Genomic DNA, 26,156 nt, shown 5'->3' with positions numbered 1-26,156 from the left:
GAATATGCTGCTTACTGTAGTTTACCAAACATTGTTTGACAGAAGCCAATAGTGTGGAGTCCAGCCATGCATACATCTGAGAACTGAGGAGCAAAACAGCTGCTCCGGTCTCCATATGAAGCTCTCTCATGTCGCGCAAGTGAGAGGGGCATCACAGAAGTGCTGCACAGGGTGCCCTTGTTGTTGAACAGTCGCCCACTGCGGCTAGGTTTCCTAGTGTGAACAACTCTTAGGTTTCCTAGTGTGAACAACTCTAACTTCTCTTCACTCGGTGAGCATCTTGCTACACAACAATGTGGTTCACTAATAATGAAGCCCCCTCCCCGCTTTAATCTGAAGGACAGTAGAGCAGGAAACTGCATTCCAAGGATGGTTCCTCAGAGCCCACAGTGAAAGACGTACTGAACGAACTTGCTCAACAGGTGCTAGGAGGAGGATTGCATTCGTGAACATGGAGGTGGCATAGGATTCAATGAGAACATGAGGAATAATTTATATGGAGACTGATGTGGCTGATTGCGACACTAGAAAAAGGACAACAGAAACGGCAATGACGTAAGTGTGTGAGCGATGATAAGAAGACTACAAACTACACATGACATCAGAGGAGAGTGATGCCAGTCCTGATACAGGGGTTGTTCAACATAACATTGAGAGAAGTTGAAACCTGTATTGTCAATAGAGCCATGAGGTGGTCTAAGATGGTCATAAGAAGTTGCTGTTTTCGTAGGCATCACTGAAAGTACCGCATTCATGGAGAAGCAAATGAAAAAACATTTACTGAAGTTGTACACATGACAATTCTGACATTGAGCACACAAAAGTTCTACTGACTGCGACTTTTGCTCGGACATTGAACAATGAAAGGTATGGTTATAAGAAATCCACAGTTTAGGTAACAGTGTGACAGTGTCATAATAAGTAGCACAATACAGCATAGTGACAATCATAAGACAAGTATAGAATACTTGGTAACAGACAGAGACTCCTGGGCAGAGCCAGTGTATGGCAATATAAAGAGAATTTGCCCACCAGCAGGTGCTAGCTATTGGCTGCAAGTGATTGACGCACCGGATACAATCAGTGGCTTCTGCTGAGATCTGGAGCAGCTGAATGGTGTGCTACTCAAACTGTGTGACATGCGCAGCAGTAATGGCAGCGAAGGTTAGTAGTGTTTGGATTCCTGCAGTCCTCGGAAACAGTAACAGCTGCAGTTCCCCGTTGCTTTCAGCGATTAACAGAACCAGCATAGCAAGATCATGTTCATTAATGTTATGAGGTCAAAACAGTCACTAGAGTGCTACCTCTTCAGGAGCTATATGTTAGTCGTAGTTTGGTCTCTCCACAGATATCACTCCAATGTGGTCACATGAACAGCATGACTATCCATATCATTGAGACTTGCAAGCCACCCCATTGGGACTGTGGTTTGTCTAAAGTGTCCTAACTACAGGGTGTCCAACACAGGACTCCCTGATATTAAAAGTTAATAACATGAACACAAAGATCAATAGAACAATGCAAGAAAGGGTATGTTTACTGTGAAAGCCTTACAGACTGTATACAGAAGTTCCAAGATATTAGTCACAAAAGCTTCTGTAATCACAATACCCACTGCCTATGAATAGTACATTGAAGCCCAGGGTGCTCAGTTCCACTATTTAAACACGTAAGGCTGTTTGTGTACTAAAGGAAAAAGTTAAAATCATGTATTCTGTTTCCAGAATGAGATTTTCACTCTGCAACGGAGTGCGCGCTGATATGAAACTTCCTGGCAGATTAAAACTGTCTGCCTGACCGAGACTCGAACTCGGGACCTTTACCTTTCGCTGGCAAGTGCTATACCATCTGAGCTACCGAAGCTGTGAGTACCGGGCGTGAGTCGTGCTTCGGTAGCTCAGATGGTAGAGCACTTGCCCGCGAAAGGCAAAGGTCCCGAGTTCGAGTCTCGGTCAGGCACACAGTTTTAATCTGCCAGGAAGTTTCATATCAGCACGCACTCCGCTGCAGAGTGAAAATCTCATTCTGGATACATCCCCCAGGCTGTGGCTAAGCCATGTCTCCGCAATATCCTTCCTTTCAGGAGTGCTAGTTCTGCAAGATTCGCAGGAGTGCTTCTGCAAAGTTTGGAAGGTAGGAGACGAGGTATTGGCAGAAGTAAAGCTGTGAGTACCGGGCGTGAGTCATGCTTCGGAAGCTCAGATGGTAGAGCACTTGCCCGCGAAAGGCAAAGGTCCCGAGTTCGAGTCTCGGTCAGGCACACAGTTTTAATCTGCCAGGAAGTTTCATATCAGTGTGCACTCCATTGCAGAGTGAAAATCTCATTCTGGAAACATCCCCCAGGCTGTGGCTAAGCCATGTCTCTGAAATATCCTTTCTTTCAGGAGTGCTAGTTCTGCAAGATTCGCAGGAGAGCTTCTGTAAAGTTTGGAAGGTAGGAGACGAGGTACTGGCAGAAGTAAATCTGTGAGTACCGGGCGTGAGTCGTGCTTCAGTAGCTCAGATGTTAGAGCACTTGCCCGCGAAAGGCAAAGGTCCCGAGTTCGAGTCTCGGTCGGGCACACAGTTTTAATCTGCCAGTAAGTTTCATGTATTCGGTTGAACAACATGTGTTTCTGTAGTAAAATTTCACAGATTACAATATGATATTATGGTAACAAGACACAGATTGTGAACAAGATACAATGTTTCAAAAGCACCTGATATAACAACCATTCATAAGCTCTTTATCATCATCAAACGGACATTCAGTGTAACTGATGGTCTAGTGGGGAATGTTGGCGCTAGGCCAACTGCAGTTACTCCTGCAAATGACTCATAATGAAGGATTTGATGTTTGTTGCATCTGATTCACAGATGAAGCACACTTACACTTAAATGGATTTGTGAACAAACAAAACTGGCAATTCTGGGGTTCCAAAAATCTGCATTTCAGCGAAACAAAACCAGAGAATTCTCCTAAAGTCATTGTTTGGGCTGCATTATGGAGCAAAGGTATTATTGGCCCTTTTTTCATGTGAGAATCAATGACTAGCATATTTTACTGAACAATATGCTGTTACACAGGAAGAGGTAGAGAACCAGCATTGAATGGTTCATTGAAGATGGGGCCTGACCACATTGCAGCAAGCAGGTGTTTTGTTTCTTGATGATTACTTCAAGAATAGAGTCATTGCTTTTGATTGCCCCAAATTTATTGGTGCAGGAACAGATGATCACCAAATTCAGCCAATCTGACTTCTTGAGACTAATTTTTGTGTGGCACATTGAAGTACACTTTCTACCACAACTATTGCACAACGCACGATGAGTTCGAATCATCAATTTGTATGGCAACTAAATCCAGTTCCGTTGAGACATAACAAAATGTAATTAAAAATTTCACTACTTGTGTGCACCACTTCTATCATATCTATGTCTATGTATCAACTGAATGCATTTCCGCCGAGACACTACAACATACTGTTTGTTGCATTCTTCTGTTGATCTTTGTGTTTTTAATTTTTTAAACCAGGAAGACCTTTTTTGGACACTCACATATTATCCAATAATTTTAACACAGGTGGAACGCTTTATTTATGATTGTATCTACTCCAGCAATACAACAGGAGGGGGCAGAAAGAGAAGGAGGAGGAGGAGGAGGAGGAGGAGGAGGAGAAAGAAAAAATGTCAAAGGGAGAACAAATGTTTTTTTTAACCTGACTAGTAGCCTCTAGTCGGTGGATTAGGTTACAGTGGCCACCACAAAACACTTTTTCTGTACAACAGCAGATGAATCGCCATCAATAACATCCTAGACCTGTGCATGCTGCAGAATGTAACAGCTGTAGGATGGCAATTTGGAACCTCCTTTCACTTCAAAAACTATTTCTTCTAAGCTCTGGAGATGAAAGCTGTATTTCCCACATGCACTTGGCTCTTGCCATCTATTATTAATTTATAAGATGTATTTCTCTTCCTTACTCTTCTCTATTCTCTGATGTTGACCGATACACACTCTTATATAAATAATTTAATTGCAGTAAGAAGAATGCTTTCTTTTCTGAGATGTTTACTTTGATTTCATACAAACTATTCAATTCATCTTATTAAAGGAAAGGCACACATGCCTTCAAGCATTAGAAGGCTATAGGCTAACATTTTAGTTTAGCCGATTCTGGCACAGATATAAGGAGTAGGAGGTGGTGGTGGATGCAGGAGTGGGTGACATAAATGGTTCTCAGCAGAAGTGGTAAAATATGAAATACCTAGAGGAGAAATATGATGTCACTCATGCATTTATAGCTGTGTGTCCATGTCCATACTATACAGGCCTTGCACTTAATGTTTACAATGTCATATCTCCTGAACTACGTGTTGTACAATGACATAATTTTGTAGGTACATTCAGTCGCATAAGTAGATACTGTCTACAAAATCTGTTGCAAATGGGGTTAGTAGCAATAAAATAGTAAATTTAAATGCAGAATGTGGCACTTTTGACACATCTCATTGTTTATGATGCCATATCTCCTGAACTATGCAAATGTACAGTGACATAATCTTGCAGTTTCATTCTGTGGTGTATGTGCGTGCCATCTGTAAAATGTGTTGTGAATATAGTTGATAAAACAAAGTAATAAATTATATTGTCATGCCTCATGCAGTATTTTTATTGCGTGAACAGCGAAAAAGTAGTAAGTGATAAACATTTTTCCTTCCATCATTTTGTAAAAACTTGAAATTAAGTATAAAGTTTGTTGCAAGTCCCTCAGTGTTTTCATTCTCAAATACTGGACAGATCAAGTCAGGGAGTACACACATTGCAGGGCTACATTTCTTTTTCACCCTAAAAGCCACCCCTTTGATAGGCAGATGGTCCTTACCCCCACAGCGATGGTCACATGACAGTAAGGTATGTGTGTCCAAGGTGGTCAGTGCCTAAGGGAAACATAAGAATGTTCTATATTCTGAGAACCTCTTAATGAGAGTAAAGCAATTCTGGGTTGCTCACTGGAGTTTGGTCTATGTTTCAGAATATCGGTCTAAGTTTATTGTCATCCCAGGTTACACGAAATCAACGAGGAGTACCCTCTCCCGATCCCAAAACACAGTCGCCATAACCTTTCACTTTCCTGCCGACTGCATTTTTTTCAAATTTCTTTGGTGGTTGTGACCCAGAGTGACGCCAGTGATGAGATTGTTGTTTTGTTTGGGGGGGTATAATGAAACACCCAAATTTCATCTCCCGTAACAACAGAGTCCAACAACTTCTCCTTGTTGCCTCCACCCTCACACTGTTGAAGAAACTTGCAAGCACAGTCAAGGTGTTGTTCCTTGTGTCCATCAGTCAGCATCTGGGGGACCCAGCGAGCACACATTTTGTGATAACCCAACATTTCTGTTAAAGTTCTTTCAACTGTGCCGTGGGAAGCTTCAGGAATGTGTTCAAGAAGTTCACGGACAGTGACCCCTCTGATCTTTGAGCAGCTCACTGTTGATCTTCTGGACAATCACATCTGAAACCAGGGGTCTTCCACTCCATTCTTCATCATGAACTTATGTGTGACCCTCAGCAAAAGACCTGCACCATTTGCGGACATGCTGAACGGACATGCACTCTTCACCTTAAATCTCAGTCAGTTGATGAATCTCCACAGGCAGTAACTTCCTTACATGGAGAAACTGGATTACTGCTCAAACCTCACACTTGGTGGGAGTTGCAATCAACAATTCCATCTCTGAAGGCTGCCAAGCCAACACTGAGTGATGTAGAGAATCATGCATGGGCGGGCTTGAGACTGGGGGAAACACTGTGCATGGCACTGTTGTCGAATTTAGTCTAGCACCTTCCCTCAATGCTGTAGCTAATTGGGAACCTTACTTTTGGTACAACCCTTGTACATCTACATCTATACTCTGCAAACCAACATCAGATGCATGGCAGATGGTATGTTCCATTTTACCAGTTATTCAGGTTTCTTCCTATTCCATACATATATGGAGCATGGGAAGAATGATTGTTTGAATGCCTCTGTGTGTGTGTGTGTGTGTGTGTGTGTGTGTGCAGTAATTATTCTAATCTTATCCTCAGGATCCCTGTGAGGGTGATAAATAAGGGGTTGTAGTATATCCTTACATCAATTATTTAAAGCTGGTTCTTGAAACTTTGTTAATAGATTTTCTCAGGATAGTTTATGCCTGTCTTCAAGAGTCTGCCATTTCAGTTCCTTCAGCATCTCTGTGACACTCTCCCACAGATTAAACAAACATGTGACCATTCGTGCTGCCCACCTCTGTATAAGTTCAATATCTCCCGTTAGCCCTGTCTGGTACATGTCCCATACACTTGAAAATATTCTAGAACCAGTCGCATGAGTGATTGTAGACAGATTGCACTCCTCCAGTATTCTACCAATAAACCAAAGTCTACCACCTGCTTTACCCACGACTGTACCTATTTGATCATTCCATTTCGTATCCCTACAAAGTATTGCACTCAGGTATTTGTACGAGTTGGTAAATTGTAATAGTGACTCACTAATTCTATAGCCAAGGATACAACTTTTTTTCATTTCGTGAAGTTCACAATTTTACATTTCTGAACATTTACAGCAAGTTGCCAATCTCTGCACCATGTTGAAATCTTATCAAGATCTGACAGAACATTTACGCAGATTATCTCACATGGTATTTCATTATAGATACCTGCATCATCTGCAAAAAGCCTGATTTTACTGTTAATATTACCTGCAAGGTCATTAAAATACAACATGAACAGCAAGGATCCCAACCCACTTACCTGAGGTACACCCAAAGTTACTTCTACATCTGATGATTACTCTCCATTCAAGGTAACATGCTGTGTCGTCCCTAGCAAAAAGTCCTCAATCCAGTCACAAATTTCACTTGATACCTCATATGATTGTACTTTTGACAACAAGTGTAGGTGTGGTACTGAATCAAATGCTTTTTGGAAATCAAGAAACACCGAATCTACCTAGTTGCCTTGATCCAAAGCTTTCAGCATGTCATGTGAGAAAATTAAATTATTCGGCATTTGAAAACATTCTTGAAAATTTAAAGCCCATTTTTTTTTTTTTTAAATTTTGCAACTTTACATCCCTACAATTTATGAATTTAGGATTGTTACATATGATATTACACTTTTTTGCACATAGTACGATCCAATGAAAACTGGTTGTCGCTACCTATGATATACATGTTACTGATCTGTATTTTCTACATAATCTTTTCATAACACTACAGAATTGGACAAACATAGGCATTTTCCACAACTTGTTTTACTGTCTTTGCATTTATGACAACCACCTTGTTTGCTATCTGAAATCACTTTCTTCTCAGCTGTAATTGCAGACAATCATTCTGCCAGCTGGAAAACGTTCCTCATGAGATTCTTCTGGCTAGCTCTCTGTGCCACATGTGGTTTTATCCATTCCAAATCCAGTTGCCTGAGGAACAGCCATCTAAAAATACCCAGTCCTGTGTTTTCTTTGTACACTACAAATACATTCAACCTGACAATGTTCAAAATGGCATAAAATATGCAAAATGACCAGTGTCTTGTTTGACCTCCAACATCATATTACAAACACCCACATCCGCTCCATTCTTTGTTGAATTATAGGACATAATAATCTGTAGCTTCTTTAAATCATCTGTTTCCTCATGGATGTTATTGTTAAAATGTAAATGTCGTGTGACTAGAGCCTCCTGTTGGGTAGACCATTCTCCAGGTGCAAGTCTTTCAATTTGATGCCACTTTGGCGACTTGGCGTCGATGCGGATGAAATGATGACGACGAGGACAGCACAACATCCCGTCCCTGAGCAAAGAAAATCTCCGACCCAGACGGGAATTGAACCCGGGCCCTGAGGATCGACATTTGGTCGTTCTGACCACTCAACTACTGTGGGTGGACGATTTTATTGTTGATACATAATAACAATCAGTATGCATGACACCAAAGTGAAATTGTCATGAAATGCGAATACGCATGCAAGTATTTCTCTATTTTTGTGAGGCAGCAATTGCAAAGGAATTTTTCCATTGTTCTTGCACAATCTTTCCATGAGTGGAAACTTAAAATCAGTGTAAAGTTTTCTAGCAAGACTGTAACTTGTGAACCAACTGTCTCTACATGTCTGAGCACAAATCAGTCAGCTGCATTACTTACTTGGAGAAAATGTGCCACTGTTGTCCCACATATATTTCCCAATTTTTGTTACATACGATGTTTTCACATCTACCAAAATAAATATTTTGATCCCAAACTTTCCAGATTTCGAAGGAATGCACATACTGAAAGAACAATGCTCCTGCATAGATAATAATATTTAATTCGTTGTACAGTGTTCACTTTTTGGTGAAGCCTTCTGCAGTTTTTTTACCCTATCTCGTATAGGGGCCAACTTCCCACTTTTTAGTTTTCTCTTGTGGTATATTATCTACTCTGAAGTTGGGTTTAGCAGGAGCATTCCACCCACCACTCATGTAAATCAGATTACATGTGGAAACTCCCCACTCAATCACTGTCATGCAAACTTGCACGGAAATTACAAAGTTGAAAGCCAAATTAAAATCCTATGTGAATACAACAGCATCCTTATTGGTGCAGATGATTATGCAACTGTGGAAGGAAGTCTACGTCAGGGAACCAAGAAGACCCTTAATCACCTATCCCTGCCACCCCCCCCGAAATCCAATTTCAGAAACTCATTTAGTAAGTAGAAGAGAATTTGGAGACAATCTTCAGTGATTAAATGATGGTTGCTTATCTTGAAGCAACTCTTTTCAGAGACATTGACACACCCGTATTAGATTGTGACGGTGTCCATAAAAAGGACATCAGTGGGCTGATGGCTAACGGTAGAGTAGCCGTACTGTTCAAGTAAGAATACTACCGTTCCATGAAATTTTGGGCAAACTGCTGGATGTTAATAATTTTCTCCAATGATATTCTGATGCAGAGTCTTCAGGTGTATACAGGCGAAAGTATACTGATCTTCAATAGCACTGTAACTGCATGTACAGGTGCAGTACATTTAGAAATAGTATTTTGCCAGCAGACTTTCTTACAAGAAACAGAAAAAGGAGAAGGAGGTCCAAATAAGCTCTTGGCCTAAAACTGCACAACCATATTAACTTCCATACAGTATAGGAATATGGGTCCAACTTTATGCAAAACACTTTTTGTTTACAGAGAGAGGCTACTTTCACTTTAAGTTTATTGGTAAACTGTGGATGTCACTAGTTCTTCTTATGAAAAACTTCATTCATAATAATAAACTTCATTATTAATAATAATAATAATGATAACAATAAAACAATTTTAATGTGTATGCAAAGGGGAGGCTTCACTTCTATTTCTGGTTACAAAATTAAGTACTGTACTGGTAAACGAAGCATCACATTTACAGCCCAAGGAAAATTTTAGAAATAGGACTCTTTGGAACGCAATATGTGTATGGCTGTGATAAAAATGATTTTCATACCTGGCAGGTAGCTCCTTTGTAATTAATTTACTGGATGTCTTCAAATCATTTCTACAAGATACCTATTTATGTAGCCAGTGCCTGTGGGTCCATTTTTTTTTTCTTTCTTTTTCTTTTGTCAGCACACACGAAGAACCAAGAGTAACATAGTGACAGATAAAAATGGGAAACTGCTATTTGACACAGAAGATGAAAACAACAGACAGAAAGGGTACATTTAAGCCCTGTATGGTGAGAATGAAACTGGAAGTTTAGATGAGTGTATTGAGGATGAAAAACTAAGTGATGAAGACAATTAAAAAATGAATAGTTCTTCCTTGCAATAAATACATTACATTCACATGAAGCAAAGGGTACAGATGATATCACTGTAGAACTCTTACAAAATGGTAGTGACAACATCAGAAGTACATTATTTACTGTGGTGCCTGAATGTTATGAAGGAGTATCACACCAACTGACTTTACAAAAAGTAGAAACAAAATGTTACCCAAGAGGGAAAATGCAAAGGATTGTACAAATTATGAAACACTAGCCTTTCTGTCACTTGCATCAAAGAAATTATGTCAATAGCTAAAGGGAGAATTAAAAAGAAGATTGACTGGAATTTAGCCAATGATCAGTTTGGGCTTACAAACAGGGAAAGAAATGAGAGAAGCAGTATCAGCACTATGTCAACTTTGGAAAGACAATTAGAAGTAAAGAGAAAATATATATAACATTTATTGACCTAGAAAACGCATTTGACATGGTTGACTGGAAGGACAGAAAAACAAATGTGTCGATTCTACAGGAAATAAGAGATAAGAACAAACTACTGATAGTTATAGGCCAACACAAAGCAAAACTCATTGGACACTTCATGAAACAGGATACTCTGCTACAAAACATAAAAGGCGAGGCCATAGGGACGAAACCGAGGGTATGGCAGACAACATCCTGTTTCAAATATGATCGGTGAGATGCTATGTTCTTTGTACACGAAGATGAAGATGACTGCTGAGGAGAGAAAGCTGTGGCTGCAGGGTCAAGACTTAGCCTTTTGAAAGAAGACACACAACTGCGAAGTCATCAACACCAACCCTCAACTAATGGGAGATGATGTGGTTTTGTTTTGTGAAAAGTAAACAACACACGATAAGAGATAAAATGTAATCCTCAAAGCACAATGGGACACACTTACGCACACACATACTTCCACACACACCACCAAAAGATGCACACCTCAAGGTAATTGGTGATTAAAATACATACCTCACCTGTCTTTCAACAATTTCTTTGCCTCTGTACATCCGCCTCGACTGACATCTCCGCCCGAACTCTTTGCCTTTACAAAAGTCTGCTTGTGTCTGTGTATGTGCGGATGGATATGTGTGTGTGTGTGTGTGCGCGAGTATATACCTATCCTTTTTTCCCCCTAAGGTAAGTCTTTCCACTCCCGGGAATGGAATGACTCCTTACCCTCTCCCTTAAAACCCACATCCTTTCATCTTTCCTTCCCTCTTTCCTGACGAAGCAACTGCCGGTTGCAAAAGCCTGTCTACTGGCGCTTTCCGCTTTGTAAGTCTTGGAATTCCAAGACTTACCAAGTGGGAAAGCGCCGGCAGACAGGCATAATGAACAAAACACACAAACACACACACAGAATTACTAGCTTTCGCAACTGATGGTTGCTTCTTCAGGAAAGAGGGAAGGAGAGGGAAAGACGAAAGGATATGGGTTTTAAGGGAGAGGATAAGGAGTCATTCCAATCCCGGGAGCGGAAAGACTTCCCTTAGGGGGAAAAAAGGACAGGTGTACACTCGCACGCACACACATATCCATCCGCACATACACAGACACAAGCAGACATATTTAAAGGCAAAGAGTCAAGAGCCTTGGAATCTTTGTTTTTAATATATATGGGAAAAATATATTAAAAACAAAGATACCAAGATTTACCAAGCGGGACAGCGCCGGTAGACAGGCACAATAAATAAAACACACAAACACACACACAGAATTTCTAGCTTTCGCAACCGACGGTTGCTTCTTCAGGAAAGACGAAAGGATGTGGGTTTTAAGGGAGAGGGTAAGGAGTCATTTCAATCCCGGGAGCGGAAAGACTTCCCTTATGGGGAAAAAAGGACAGGTGTACACTCGCGCACACACACACACATATCCATCCGCACATACACAGACACAAGCAGACATTTGTAAAGGCAAAGAGTTCGGGCAGAGATGTCAGTCGAGGCGGATGTACAGAGGCAAAGAAATTACATGCAGTCTCCCATCCTTCATCAAAGACACCAACCACTTTCTCGAACGCCTGGAATCCTTACCCAGTCTGTTACCCCCGGAAACCATCCTTGTAACCATTGATGCCACTTCCCTATACACAAATATCCCACACGTCCAGGGCCTCGCTGCAATGGAGCACTTCCTTTCACGCCGATCACCTGCCACCCTACCTAAAACCTCTTTCCTCGTCACCTTAGCCAGCTTCATCCTGACCCACAACTTCTTCACTTTTGAAGGCCAGACATACCAACAATTAAAGGGAACAGCCATGGGTACCAGGATGGCCCCCTCGTATGCCAACCTATTTATGGGTCGCTTAGAGGAAGGGTCGCTTAGAGGAAGCCTTCTTGGTTACCCAAGCCTGCCAACCCAAAGTTTGCTACAGATTTATTGACATCTTCATGATCTAGACTCACAGCGAAGAACAACTCCTGAATTTCCTCTCCAACCTCAACTCCTTTGGTTCCATCAGATTCACCTGGTCCTACTCCAAATGCCATGCCACTTTCCTTAATGTTGACCTCCATCTGTCCAATGGCCTGCTTCACACATCCGTCCACATCAAACCCACCAACAAGCAACAGTACCTCCATTATGACAGCTGCCACCCATTCCATATCAAACGGTCCCTTCCCTACAGCCTAGGCCTTCGTGGCAAACGAATCTGCTCCAGTCCTGAATCCCTTAACCATTACACCAACAACCTGAAAACAGCTTTCGCATCCCGCAACTACCCTCCTGACCTGGTACAGAAGCAAATAACCAGAGCCACTTCCTCATCCCCTCAAACCCAGAATCCCTCACAGAAGAACCCTAAAAGTGCCCCACTTGTGACAGGATACTTCCCGGGACTGGGTCAGACTCTGAATGTGGCTCTCCAGCAGGGATACGACTTGCTAAAATCCTACCCCGAAATGAGATCCATCCTTCATGAAATCCTCCCCACTCCACCAAGAGTGTCTTTCCGCCGTCCACCTAACCTTCGTAACCTCTTGGTTCATCCCTATGAAGTCCCCAAACCACCTTCCCTACCCTCTGGCTCCTACACTTGTAACCGCCCCCGGTGTAAAACCTGTCCTATGCACCCTCCCACCACCACCTACTCAAGTCCTGTAACCCGGAATGTGTACACGATCAAAGGCAGAGCCACGTGTGAAAGCATCCACGTGATTTACCAACTGACCTGCCTACACTGTGACGCTTTCTATGTAGGAATGACCAGCAACAAACTGTCCATTCACATGAATGGACACATGCAGACAGTGTTTGTTGGTAATGAGGATCACCCTGTGGCTAAACATGCCTTGGTGCACGGCCAGCACATCTTGGCACAGTGTTACACTGTACGGGTTATCTGGATACTTCCGACTAACACCAACCTACCCGAACTCCGGAGATGGGAACATGCCCTTCAGTATATCCTCTCTTCTCAATATCCGCCAGGCCTCAACCTCCGCTAATTTCAAGTTGCCGCCGCTCATACCTCACCTGTCTTTCAACAACTCCTTTGCCTCTGAAAAGAAATGGTGTATGTGCGGATGGATACGTGTGTGTGTGTGTGTGTGTGTGTGTGTGTGTGTGTGTGTGTGTGTGTGTGTGTGTGTGTGTGTGTGTGCGCGCGCGAGTGTACACCTGTCCTTTCTTTCCCCTAAGGTAAGCCTTTCCGCTCCCGGGATTGGAATGACTCCTTACCCTCTCCCTTAAAACCCACATCCTTTCGTCTTTCCCTCTCCTTCCATCTTTCCTGATGAAGCAACCGTCGGTTGCGAAAGCTAGAAATTTTGTGTGTGTGTGTGTGTGTGTGTGTGTTATTTTACTGTGTCTGTCTGCCGGCGCTCTCCCGCTTGGTAAGTCTTGGAATCTTTGTTTTTAATATATTTTCCCATGTGGAAGTTTCTTTCTTTATACATTTAGCTGAAACTACTTAAGTTATTTTTATCACTGCTTTATTAATTTTATACACCCGTGCAACTGAGATAGTCAATAAAAGGAGAGAAGAATAAATACTACACAAAAAATATTTCGCTTTTATATCTAACAAGTATTGCTCCAGAAATAAATAACTGGGAATGTTGACTTACATAATTCTGGAGTGATAGTGCAATAAAAGAACTGGTAACTTCTGTGCTTATTACTGGTCCTTATACAGTGTGATCCATGTAAACTTGAACTACATTAATGAGTTGTAACATTTTAACCAATAATTGGGCACGTTTGTGATTTTGGGAGATGATAATCGCACAAATTGGGAGTTTACATACATACATACATACATACAAAGTCTTCACAGCAAATACTGGAAATGTCATCCACCAACAATGATGCACAACTGTACTTGTTTCAAATATTCTGTGACATTGTGTGAAGTGTACCCTTGCTAATGTTGCTCATTTCGTGTGTAATGGGCTCATGGTGTTCTGCAATTGTCTGTGATCTATTCCTGTACACTCTGCTTTTAAGATACCACAACAAGAAAAATATCGGCAGTTATGTCATGTGGCTGAGGGGGGTTGGGGCACCAGTTTCTTGAGATTATTCGGTCACCAAAGAAACTGGTCACAAGTAGCATGGAAGCATTAGACATGTGACACGTTGTGCCATCTTGTTGGAAATCACCTTCCATAAGTTCAACATCATCCAGCTGCTCCACAAATGTACTGAAGATGCCTGTATAAACTGTAGTATCTACAATCATATCAAAGAAAATGGGGCCAAAAATCCTGGAAGCTGACACCGCGCACAAAACTCCAACCTTTTCACAATGCAATGATGTTTCGTGGATGATATGGAGTTTACACCAGCCCACTGTCTGCTGTTTTGTGTGTTGTTGTAACCTAACAATGGAACCATGACTCACTTGTGAACCAAGTTACGGAGATAACGTCTGGGCATTGAATAAGAAACTCCTGAAACCATCAACAGTAACACATTCTTTTCTCATGATCTGTTTATTGCAATGCTTTTTTCATATGCACTTTGTATGGTGACAATGCTGATTTTTTGTAGCTCTCTGACACATGCCATACAAAATCCCTGTGTCATGGTTCAACCAGCGCAATGCATTCCTCGGGGAGTTCTCCGAGCATCTTTGAACATTATCAATAACCTCTGCATTCGGTGATGGTCTATGTTTTCAGTTGTCACAGTTTAGTCAACAAGCTATCTCTAGCTTCCTAACAATTGATAAAATTGTTGCTTTTGTTGGAACATCATGTACACTGAATTCTGTCCATTGTGGTGCAACCAATGGATCTCTCTTCCACTATATTTTCACAGTAAAAACCCACTCTTGAAGTGTTTACTGCATGTTTTTGCCAGCTGAAGATTGAGAACAAATCACTAATTTGGTTGGTATTGTAACGCAGCCCGAACTACACACTCACAAACTGCAACTGACCAGACTATGAACAAACTAACATGAGCCAAGCAAGTGCAGCATTATACTGGAATAAGGACCTCATATAAAAAAACTTTCCCACTGAAATGAACTTTCGGAGGGAAATTATGACCCATTGGCATGATTCATGTTTATATTGACCAGCCTGTACTACCTGCAGATTCCCATGTCCAACATCTACATGGTGTAGTCAGCAAAAATTTAGTTCATTCTGTATGTAATAATGGATTATTTATTCATCATTAGGTTTTGTTACTGTTGCATTTGTCGATTCTGCACATAAAAATGGGTGGATACAATGTCCGCCTGTTACGTACAACATTGTTTTTTTTTTTTTTTTCCCCATACGGACCCAAGCATATTTTGGCATCTTTGTGCCATACTCAGTGGATTTTGCTTATTTAAATCAAAATTTTGCATTAGAGGGTTATGCAACACCCCCTGAACATTATCACACATTGGTAGCTTGTCATCTGCAAATTTAGTTCTGCAAAAAATGTGTGTAGTTTTCATGTGTTTCACAAAAAACCTCAAGACAAAGTGGATGAAAAATGATTTGCAACAATAAGTTTGCAGATAAGCTACCAGCACAACAGATGTTTCTGCGTGATTCTACAATGTAAAATTAAGGTTGGAATAAAGTAAACTTACTGAGCATGGCACAAAGCTGCTGAAACATGGTTGGGATAAATTTTCTGCACTATGTCACTTTTCCCAAGAAGGACTGGAGCTCCTTTAAATTTAAGGTGGCACAATGACAGCTTCAACCAGCTTCTGTGTAGTCTTAAGACCTCTGCGAGAAATGATGTGTCCTAGATAATCAATCATCAGTTGAAAAAGAAAAAAAAGAAAAGAGAGAGAGAGAGAGAGAGAGAGATAGTGAGAGATTTTTCTAGATTACATTTTAGACCTGTGTACTTGACATGGAGCAGCCACTGTAGTTTTACTCAAGTGTTTTTCCATTGTGTCCATTGTTACCAGACTGTCATTTAGATAATTTATGCAGCCCAGAACATCATCCAGCAGTTGCTCAAGGAATCTGTGAAATATGATTGGCTGTGATTCCTCATCCATAGGTAGTTAGTTGTAAGCAAGCTTAAGAGAGATCAACCTTTGAAAAATACTGGCCACCCAAAAGTGCACAGAAAAGCTCATCTGGTTTTGGAATGGGATATTTGTCGATATTGGACTGGGAATTGACTGTAACCTTTAAGTCTCTACACACGTTTTCCCACTATAGCCAAAGGCATTGCCCATTCACTTGCAGACAGAGGGACAATGATATCCAATGCTGTCAATCTATGTAGCTCATTCTTCATGGCATCCCACAGTGCAAGAGGCATGGATTGTGTACAAAAGCAGCAAGGGTGTACTGGTTTCTTTAGTGTAATGGACATCAAAGTTATTCGCTTTCCCTAGAACCCCAGAGAAAAGACAGGATAATCCTTACTGAGGGTTTCCAATTTCTGAAACTTTACTTGATCCGAGATCATGTGGACAGAGCCATTGAAGACAAATCTAAAAGTCAAAAGAGCATTCAGGCCAAATATATTCTCCATATCTGTGATGTGTACGACAAGGAAGGTGAGGTGTCATTAAGCTTTGTTTGAGTTTTGCCGTGGATATGAGTTGTTCTTTGAGTGGAATGTGTTGTTTGTTTTATTCCAGCAAGCAGCAAGTGGTGATTCAAGGGGTTGGCACTCCCAGTGGGAGATATGTTTGATAGTTTAGCAGGGAAGCAGAGGCACTAGTGTCAGGCTGTAGCTGAACCTGTGTATTGCACAAAGTGAGCATGATCAACAGCTTCTTAGGTGGTGTGAAACTCCGAAGAAATAACATTAATGTCCTTCTAATAATTTCCGGGTATGCAGCCGGATCCCGTCGACATTCTGCCACGATATTTCGGCCCAGAGACGTCCGGCCATCATCAGGTGAGTACACAACTACTGAAGAGCCCAGGTGCAGTCGCGGTATTTATACCGATTCTCATTAGGACATTCTGTGTACAGGAAACCGACTCACACAGATCTGTATCTCCAGGCGTCAAGCTGCCACCACCCAGCACAAACAGCCGGTGTTCTCAGCACCTTAATACATCGAGCGCATGTAATATCGGACGATGAAAACCTCCACGCAGAATTAGAACACTTAGAGAAGGTTTTTAAAGAGAATGGCTACACTTCACGCCAAATAAGAAAGGCCATGCGCAACTGTCATAACAAGAAGCAGCGCACTGAGGACGCTGATGACGACTTTAAATCAACTGCGTTTCTTCCATACGCCGGGAATGTGTCGTCGAAAATAGGCCGATTACTGAAGAAGAATAAGATCAAGGTTATCTTCCGTCCACCAGCAAAGAACCGGGCCCTGGTTGGATCCGTTAAAGACGATTTACAACTGAAGAAAGCAGGCGTCTACAAAATTCCCTGTGAATGTGGCTCTGCATATATTGGCCAGACGACAAGAACTGTCCATGAACGATGTACAGAACATGAAAGATACACCCGTCTGCGGCAACCGTCAAAATCGGCAGTAGCAGAGCACTGTATTTCATTGGGACATTCAATGGAATACAATGGAACAAAAATTTTAGCTCCGGTTTCCGGATTTTGGGATTCCGTAATCAAGGAATCAGTGGAAATACGTCTTTCCGATAATCTTATAAATCGTGACAACGGCTTTCAACTGGATAAAACTTGGAATCCTGTTATTAAAATTATACATTCACAGCGGAACAGACAGCGTCATTCGATACTCAATGACTAGATGATCTTTTACTTTCACCACCGAGGGCAGCACGTACAACTCGGCTATGCCGCGCATGTCAACACGTGCGCGAGAATCGGTATAAATACCGCGACTGCACCTGGGCTCTTCAGTAGTTGTGTACTCACCTGATGATGGCCGGACGTCTCTGGGCCGAAATATCGTGGCAGAATGTCGACGGGATCCGGCTGCATACCCGGAAATTATTAGAAGAACAAATACGCCGGGAAAATTTCAGAAGTCACAACATTAATGTCCGTTATTTCCTGCTGAGGCAAGTGTGTTTTGTTCAGGGCATGGCAGATGGACGTGAGATGTTTCAGCATGCCTTGCTTTGTACCCACCTGTTGGGGCAGTTTTGTCTGACATAAGTGCCAGTTAGGGGCTGAGACTTTTTTCCTTGCTTACAAGACAAAGTGTGAGTGTGGCAGTGTTTGTGCTGTACTGTTGCAGCACTTGCTGTATCAGCAAAGTTGGATCCCTCCCCTGGGTCTTAAGATGATGGCCACTATCTCGCTCGAAAATTCTAACCAACAGCTTAGAAAACTTTGATGGGTTGGGGCCATTTTAAAATGCCTTCTAAAGTAGTGTCCTCAAATTGTAGAGCTTTCTGACACACATCCTTTTCTGGAGCCGCCAGAATAATCACATCCCTAATCATCACATATGCATAGGAGTTCTTATTTACTGGAGCCACAAAATGATATTTCCAACTGATTTATTGCAGATTAGCCTCCCAAAAACAGTGTGACGAATGAGGCTGTTTATGAAACTGATAAAATTCCTTATGGGAGAACTGACAAGGCAGTGTCCATGACAGTAAGTAGTTAATAGATCATACATTTCATCAGAGCTCAGATATGGCACATCTGTGAGTGGGACCAGTTTGCACAAAACTGTTACATACTGGGTGAGATCCACAAGAGGAAAAATGAATGTACACTCGTCTGTTACCTGGAATGTGACAAAAGTGTTGCTGGAGGTGTTTCTTGTATGTTTCCCTCTCTTTGTCTCTCTTGTTGTAAGGCAGCAGTTGTCTCAGATTAATAGCTGACTGCCAGGAGAGCAACATGCACAACAACAAATCTTCCTGACATTTCAGTCCCTCTAATTGCTATCACAGAAATTTCTGTAGCGTGGCTTCCATCAATACCCCGTAAGGGTGCCTATTGAGCAGCATCCATGGTTATGCAACAAACATGAAAGATGCCCAAAATCATTGCTAGCTGCGTTGAAACTCACAAAGTATAAAAACATGAGACAAAACCTCCAGAATGAGTATTTAACAATCCCATAAACAGTAATTCAAAGGAGTACAATGTGTGGTATAGTCACATGGCAAGACTGATATAATACAGTTCTAGCTAGCATAGTAATTAGCGCGATGAACGAAAGCAGACAGGGCAGTCGTAGATAGGTGATTGTTGCACGAGTAGTTGGTATGTGGCAGGTGGCTCGGGAAGGGGGGGGGGGGGGGGGGGGGGGCTGCACAGTCAGCAGTCATGGTCTGTGTGCCTGGTGGTGGTGGTCATGTTTTGCAGTAGTGGGCACAGAATACCTGTCACATCATATGTTCCATTCATGAGACTGGCCAACGACAGATGTCAGCTGTGTCTGACATCTAGGTAGTAGCCCAGTGGGTTACCAAAGGGACGAATTAGATTTTGTGCTGTGATCACTGTAATCTGAGTTTAATTTATTATTGTATATATTCTGTCTCCAGTCCTCTAATTACCAAGTTGACTATCTCTCTTACCCTTAATTTTGTTACTCCCACAGCACCAACTGCCCTTGGAAAACAAAAGACTGGATAAATGAATTAATGTAGCCACAGTCATCTAGAAATAAAGGAATCTGATAACAGTGCTTTGAGTTTGCATTTGAAAGATTTGTATATGTCCAGGGCATCAACATAGCTGACACACAACACATGCCATAGTTCATTTTCCTGACTTACAGATGTGTGTCAAGCAAGGTTATTAACAACATAGGAAATGAGATATTATGTAAATGTGAAAGAAAGTATACCCAGAAAATTAAAACACTTTCAGTTAACTGATGTGGACTGTTGGCCAAAAAGAGAGGTATTGCATGTTTCAACAAGTGGAAGAAAAATTACATTGCATAGAAAATTAGTAGAGTGGTTTAAACAATGGTGGTTGAAAGGACAGGCTCAGGTGGAGACTGCTGGACCCTCACTGTGGAAATTTTATGACTAAAGCAACAAAAATGTTACAATTAAGCTCAAAATGAATAAAAGTATTTGAAATTAGCCATGAAAGTGATGATAGTGCAATCCATTTTAGGATAAACTATAGGTAGCCAGTAATTAGTCAGTCATCACTTAGGACTAAAACTGAAAACATAACTCGAAACATCAATTGAAAAAAAAAAATCTATTAATAAATCAAACTTCCTGGCTTTCTCTGTTGCAAGCTCACATATGTTGCAATGAACATACATTTTTAAAGTTGGAATATTTTTACAACATGAAAAATGTGTGTGTGTGTGTGTGTGTGTGTGTGTGTGTGTGTGTGTGTGTGTGTGTGTGTGTCTAATGAGCAATTAAGACCAGAAAACTGAAAATGCCTTCCTGATCTTGTGTTTAAAAAGACAACTGTAGGATTTTCTGTTTAAGACAACTGTTCCGTGCACACAATAGAAATGAAAAACAGGAAGAAATCATAAACCATAGTCTGCTTGTGTTTTGAGGCATCTAACAAGGTGGATCCAACTCTTCAGGCTTTCCCAGCTCGATCTTGACATGTGGAATAATCGGGTCTACTGCCGGATGTTTGTGTCACTCTGGCACAATATTTCGGCCACGTAACTCGTTACCTTGAAGGCAAAAGGAAGATGAGATCTTTTGCTTCCAGCTGAAGGAAGAGGCTCAACAGATGGCAGACATGTTTCCTGTCATGGGGGCAGCGTGGTTGTGGCCACGGCCAAGGTCACCATCTTACAACACATACGGTGCTACACAAAACAGAACTGGTTGGACCGCATTCCTAGTCAGGACTCCAACCTGTAGCAGCATTATTTCCACCTCTGCCACCAGCTAATCCTGTGGACAGCGTTATCCTACTAACCACAGATCATGGCCTTCCCCCCTCCCCATGAACCTCTGCGTCTGATAATCTTATGGCTCTTGCACCGCGATCATAGGGGTGTCTCATGAACTAAACTGCTCACCTAGTGCCGTGTGCACTGGCCAGGCATAGGTGGCAGCTTGAACAACTTGTCTGCAACTGTCATCAATGTGAACAACACCAAGTAGCTCCCCACTAAACATTCTCACCCTGGCTGATGCCCTCATGCCCATGAGGCTTCTGGGCTCCTTCAGTGCAGAGACACAACCTTTAGTTTCTCTTCTGCCAAACCCTCTACTATCTCTCCTGCCCTATGGTCCTCAGCCCTGTTTGTCAATCATGGTCATGCTCTCATCTGCATCTCTTTATAGGCTGTCTGAGACAGACCGGATGTTGGCACAATATCAGATTGCAGTACCGATCCTGTTCCCACTACTGCAGCAGCTCCATTCTGTGCCAGGACCTACAGTGGACATGGAGATGCCTCCACTATCAGCATTGGAGACACCAAGACGTTGACTGCACTGCTAGGTAGGGCCTCCTGGCCATATACTCCTGTCCATATCTATTGGGAGCTGGTAAAACTGAGGAGGCCGTCCACTGCTCCCAAAAAAATCAGCCTGATTCCAAGTACTGCCCGGGTGCCACCCCAGATGGAAGTCATTGCACCGAGATACAGCTTGTTGCTTTCCCATGAAAGGAGAGATGTGGTAACCCACTGGGCGTACCATCTAGACATTGAGCACCAACCAAAATCTCCAACATTGGCCATTGGTACATGACTGGCAAATACAACATCAGCTGCTGCTGCTGCTGCACAACTGGCACATGAATGTGACACCAGTTCTATATTCCTTATATAATCTCTTTCACTTTTAAAAGTATAAATTTCTAACTGCTCTTGAGTAAAAACTAAAATCTGGCAAGGCTCGTCAGAAGGCTGCTGCCTTTCAGAAGCGCTGTAAGCAGGAGCAGGGGAATGGTCAATGGCAATGCCTATGTTCTATTCCTGCCTCTGATTGGCTGAAAGGTATATATTTTAAACAATTTCATGAAGCAGTGGGGAGATCACAAAGTCTGAGGTTGGCCTTCAGCCCTCACGAGGTTGAGATGACAAGCTGTAGGCCCTCTGCAGTGGAGTTCATGGTTTTAATGAAGTTATCATTTCACAGTTCTCCCATGTTGGGCTGACTGTTCCTGGTACTAACATGGGTCCCAATTCTCTAAACAGAATTATCACAGAGATGAACTAATGCCAATGCTGCCTGCCAACTTTTTTAAATTGAGAACTAGAAAATATTATGTATAAATATCATGTCATTTTGATGTATCTGAAAAGGGTTCATAAACAGTAAAAAAAGTTTAACTATGTACACACAACATTTAATGAAATTTACACATGCCTAAAATATTGCACTTTCTTCTCTGTGTTTACATTTGCAGTAACTTTCTAAATAATATATACACCAAGCAAATAAACAATGAACATAATACTGGGAGGCCAAATTAACAGTTAGCAAAATACATTCTGCTAAGACAAATAACATATATAAAAAAAGTCTTAACTTATGTTTCAGTAAAATAGTTGTAGAAATAACACAGGTGCACACATCATTAGCTACTTAAATACACCAACAGTGTTCCAGAAGGAAAAAGTCAACTATAAGCACAGCTTCACGTCATTTCATAATTTGTTTCACAATGCAACTTCATATCCCGCCAGGGCTCTGAATTACGTTTACATAAGCTGCTAAGCAACAAAAAGAAGTACAAAAGAAAGTTCTCCTTTTCTATAAAAACTACCAAACACTTTGTAAGTTCATCTTAATCACACAGCTCGTTGTAGTATAGCTGTTATGAATCTAACTTTTTTTGTTTGTTTTACATACAAACTATTTCCAATGCTCAGTCTCACTTAGCTTAATGTGTCTGACTTTACAAACAGGCAGTCTCTCTCAAATCCATTCAACAACCACAGCTCTGCCACACAAAATTAATTAGGTACTTTTTTCAATAAATGAATAGAGTTAGGTGTTAGCAGCTCTACAGCTCAAAATTTTTCATTGTCACACTGACAAAAAACTTCCAGTCACTATCTTTTAAATATAAACAAAAATAATGTGTCAATAAATTATAGGTCTAAAAATGTGCATCAAACCAGCAAGCCTCGAGAGAACACCCTTATCAAGAAGCTTCTACAGTTGAATGTTTTTGGCTTCCCTTTCCCCCAGCAGCCAGCAAAGCTTCAACAAAATTTTGAACATTGGTTTCTTTCTCCAAATTCTCTGTTAGCATTACACCATATACTTTGGATACTTCACCATTAACATCATCTGCGTATTCCATAATTCTGACATTCTCTTCACCAATAGAGACAACTAGTTTATCTGCTACACTGCCTTCAGAACACTGTTCATTTACTATGAATTGTCCTGTGGAATCACTATGCATGAATTCCAAAACATCACTTGTGTTAATGTGAAATAAATTCTGTATTTTTATTGATTCTGCTTTTACAGTTTTTGTTGGTTCTAAAGACTCTGCACTCACTCCATTTCCATCCAACTGAATCACTACTGTACCCATTGCGTCACTATCAGTGTGGTGTTCATTTGGGACAAAGGAATGCCTGTCACTGACTGAAGGTATACTGATGACACCTGGAGCAATATTTTTGTATACTGTACTCTTTCTTTCAGTTCCTACAGTAATCTTGGCAACAGTAGCAGTCCTATCATTTTTGACAAACAACTTTTGATTTTGATTATTGTTATGTTCCACAGATTCAGCACGCAAATTCTCTTCAGTGGGATCATCTACAGAATTCTCACTTTCTGCAAGCAGCGCACCAGTTAAAGCATGGAGCCGCTCATTTTCATCCTCACCATTGTTATTATCTGGAGTGCATTTCTCAGGTTTCTGGTTTGCATGATTTGGATGAATGATGCGCACATGGTTCTCCCAGTATTCACGTTTCCCAAATTTAAATCCACATACTTCACAAGCATAAAACAACCTCTTATCATGATTCATCAGATGCCAACGCAGATTTTTCTTGTCTCCAAAGCATCTGTGACATTTGCTACATTTGTAGGGCTTTTGTTTATTGTGCACTATCCTGACATGACGTTCTACATCACCCTTCCGTGTAAACTTAGCATCACACATATCACAGCTGAAAGGTTTAACACCTGTATGAGTTCTTACATGTTGCCTATAAGATGAGGGCTTAAGTAATTTATGACATTCCTCACATTCAATCTTGTCATCTGAACCTAGCTGACTTAATTTCTGAATTGTTTCTTCAGTCAACTGGCCCCGCCTGTATCTTCTCTTAACCTTCTGGGACACTAACCTCTTTTCTATTTCATCAATGTCTACTAAATCTCCAGTATCTCCTGTCATTTGCACCACAAGTGTTTCATGGTCAGACTCCATATGTGCAGGGTCCTCAGCTAAATTCTCCTTTTCCATTTCAGGTGCTGAAGTAACTTCTTCTTCCTGTAGACAACTGATTTGTTCTGATGACAATATGGCTTCCAGTTTCACATGCTTTCCTCCATGCTCTTCTTCACACTTTCCAACAACACTTAGTGGCAAGATTACTTGATCTTTGCAAATATCTCCACTGGTGCTACCACAAGGAGTAAACTCTTTTGAACAACTGACAACTTCTTCTTTCAACTCACTTTCTGTAATGCTTCCATCAGAAACAACAATATTCATATCGAGATCTAATACCTCCACCTTCCTAGGTCTCCCACGGGACCGTTTACCTTGTAAAATATTATGTCTTGAGCCACTTATATTACAAAGCTTATCAGTTCTGTCAAAAAGCAAAATGTCATTCTGAGTTTCAGCTTTTCCAGCCTCCATTTCTTGCCCGTGTAGATTTGGTTCCAAAGGTACACCTATTTTTGAGAAGTAATACTCAAAATCTTCATCCCATCTCTTCTTAGCCACTTTTCTACGAAGGTCATAGCCACCACTTGATCTTTTCTGTCTCCCACTCATGGTTGCAGCAGCACTTCACAACCTACAAAGAAAGAGAGTTGATTCAGTGATTGTTACGAACAAGTTATCTCAGTTTGAAGCAAATGCTCAGAGCAACAGTGAAGAAGACTAATGACACTACTAGTATAACAATATGTTAATATGTTAATGTCAATAAAAAAGCAGGCACACAAAAACCACAATCATTCCTAAAAACTGAATCAACTCCCTTTCTACAACAGTTTTAGGGTAACAGAGGAAACGAATGTGTAAGCACAAAGTATGCAATCATCATAATAAACAGCTAAAATAACTATCTAAATGGAACTTCTAAAAATACACTTAAATGCAATTGCAAGAGGTGCAGAGCTCAACTTACTTTAGAGATAAAGCAATGAAAATTTACTACCATACACCATACAAAGACAACAATTATTTTGGATTCTAGATTGGATAGTAAAATTAGTGTGTGTGTGTGTGTGTGTGTGTGTGTGTGTGTGTGTGTGTGTGTGTGTGTGTGTGTGTGTGTGTACGCGCGTGTGTGTGTGTGTACGCGCGTGTGTGTGTGCGCGCGTGTGTGTGTGTGTGTGTGCATGCCGAGAGAAAGCTAAGGCGTCACATCTGGGGTAAATGTTGTCTTTACCCCAATTCTTTTCGCACTTTATGCATATATACCTAAAATCACAGGCCAAGTGCACTACAAAAGTCTTTGCCTTGGAGCTATTACATCTCCTTCCTTCCTCCTCTGCAATACTCACTCCCCCCCCCCCCCTTTTCTCCTTCTACAGCCTGAATGGATGTGTTACGGATCCACATGCACTGCTAATGAAGAGAGCATTAACTTTGAATGCCCCACTTATCATGATATCACAGTTACTAATTACATGCTGAATTAATCTTCAACATGCAATGCAGCAGCAACAGACATGAGATTTACTGCACATACACTAGGGATAAAATGTAACTGTTTCTTACTTCAGCTAAATGTCAGGTACATTCAAATACAAATGACAGTTAATACTCAGGATCCAAATACAAATATGCATATGGAAGGTTAACAGCTGTAATTATCGAGGTAAACATCATTAAAAATATTACTACAAAAATGAACGAATAATAAAAAATAAAACCTTGCAA

At 41.2% G+C, this 26,156-nt stretch overlaps 2 protein-coding genes across 2 annotated transcripts in view; both read right to left on the bottom strand.

Moving 5' to 3' along the window:
* The window catches only part of LOC126365970 (zinc transporter 5-like), a 233,939-nt gene that overhangs the window by 142,760 nt on the left and 65,023 nt on the right, over positions 1 to 26,156 (bottom strand). The gene's annotated exons all lie outside the window — the stretch shown is intronic.
* Positions 22,394 to 25,061, bottom strand: LOC126365971 (uncharacterized). The gene has a single exon (XM_050008768.1). The coding sequence runs from the start codon at positions 25,038 to 25,040 to the stop codon at positions 23,211 to 23,213; it is 1,830 nt and encodes a 609-aa protein (XP_049864725.1). The 5' UTR covers positions 25,041 to 25,061; the 3' UTR covers positions 22,394 to 23,210.

This window comes from Schistocerca gregaria, chromosome 4 (genome assembly GCF_023897955.1).
Source record: "Schistocerca gregaria isolate iqSchGreg1 chromosome 4, iqSchGreg1.2, whole genome shotgun sequence".
In the NCBI taxonomy this organism is placed as follows: Eukaryota; Metazoa; Arthropoda; class Insecta; order Orthoptera; family Acrididae; genus Schistocerca; species Schistocerca gregaria.
Note: the sequence above shows the minus strand (reverse complement) of the source record. Positions and strands in the feature narration are given on the sequence as shown.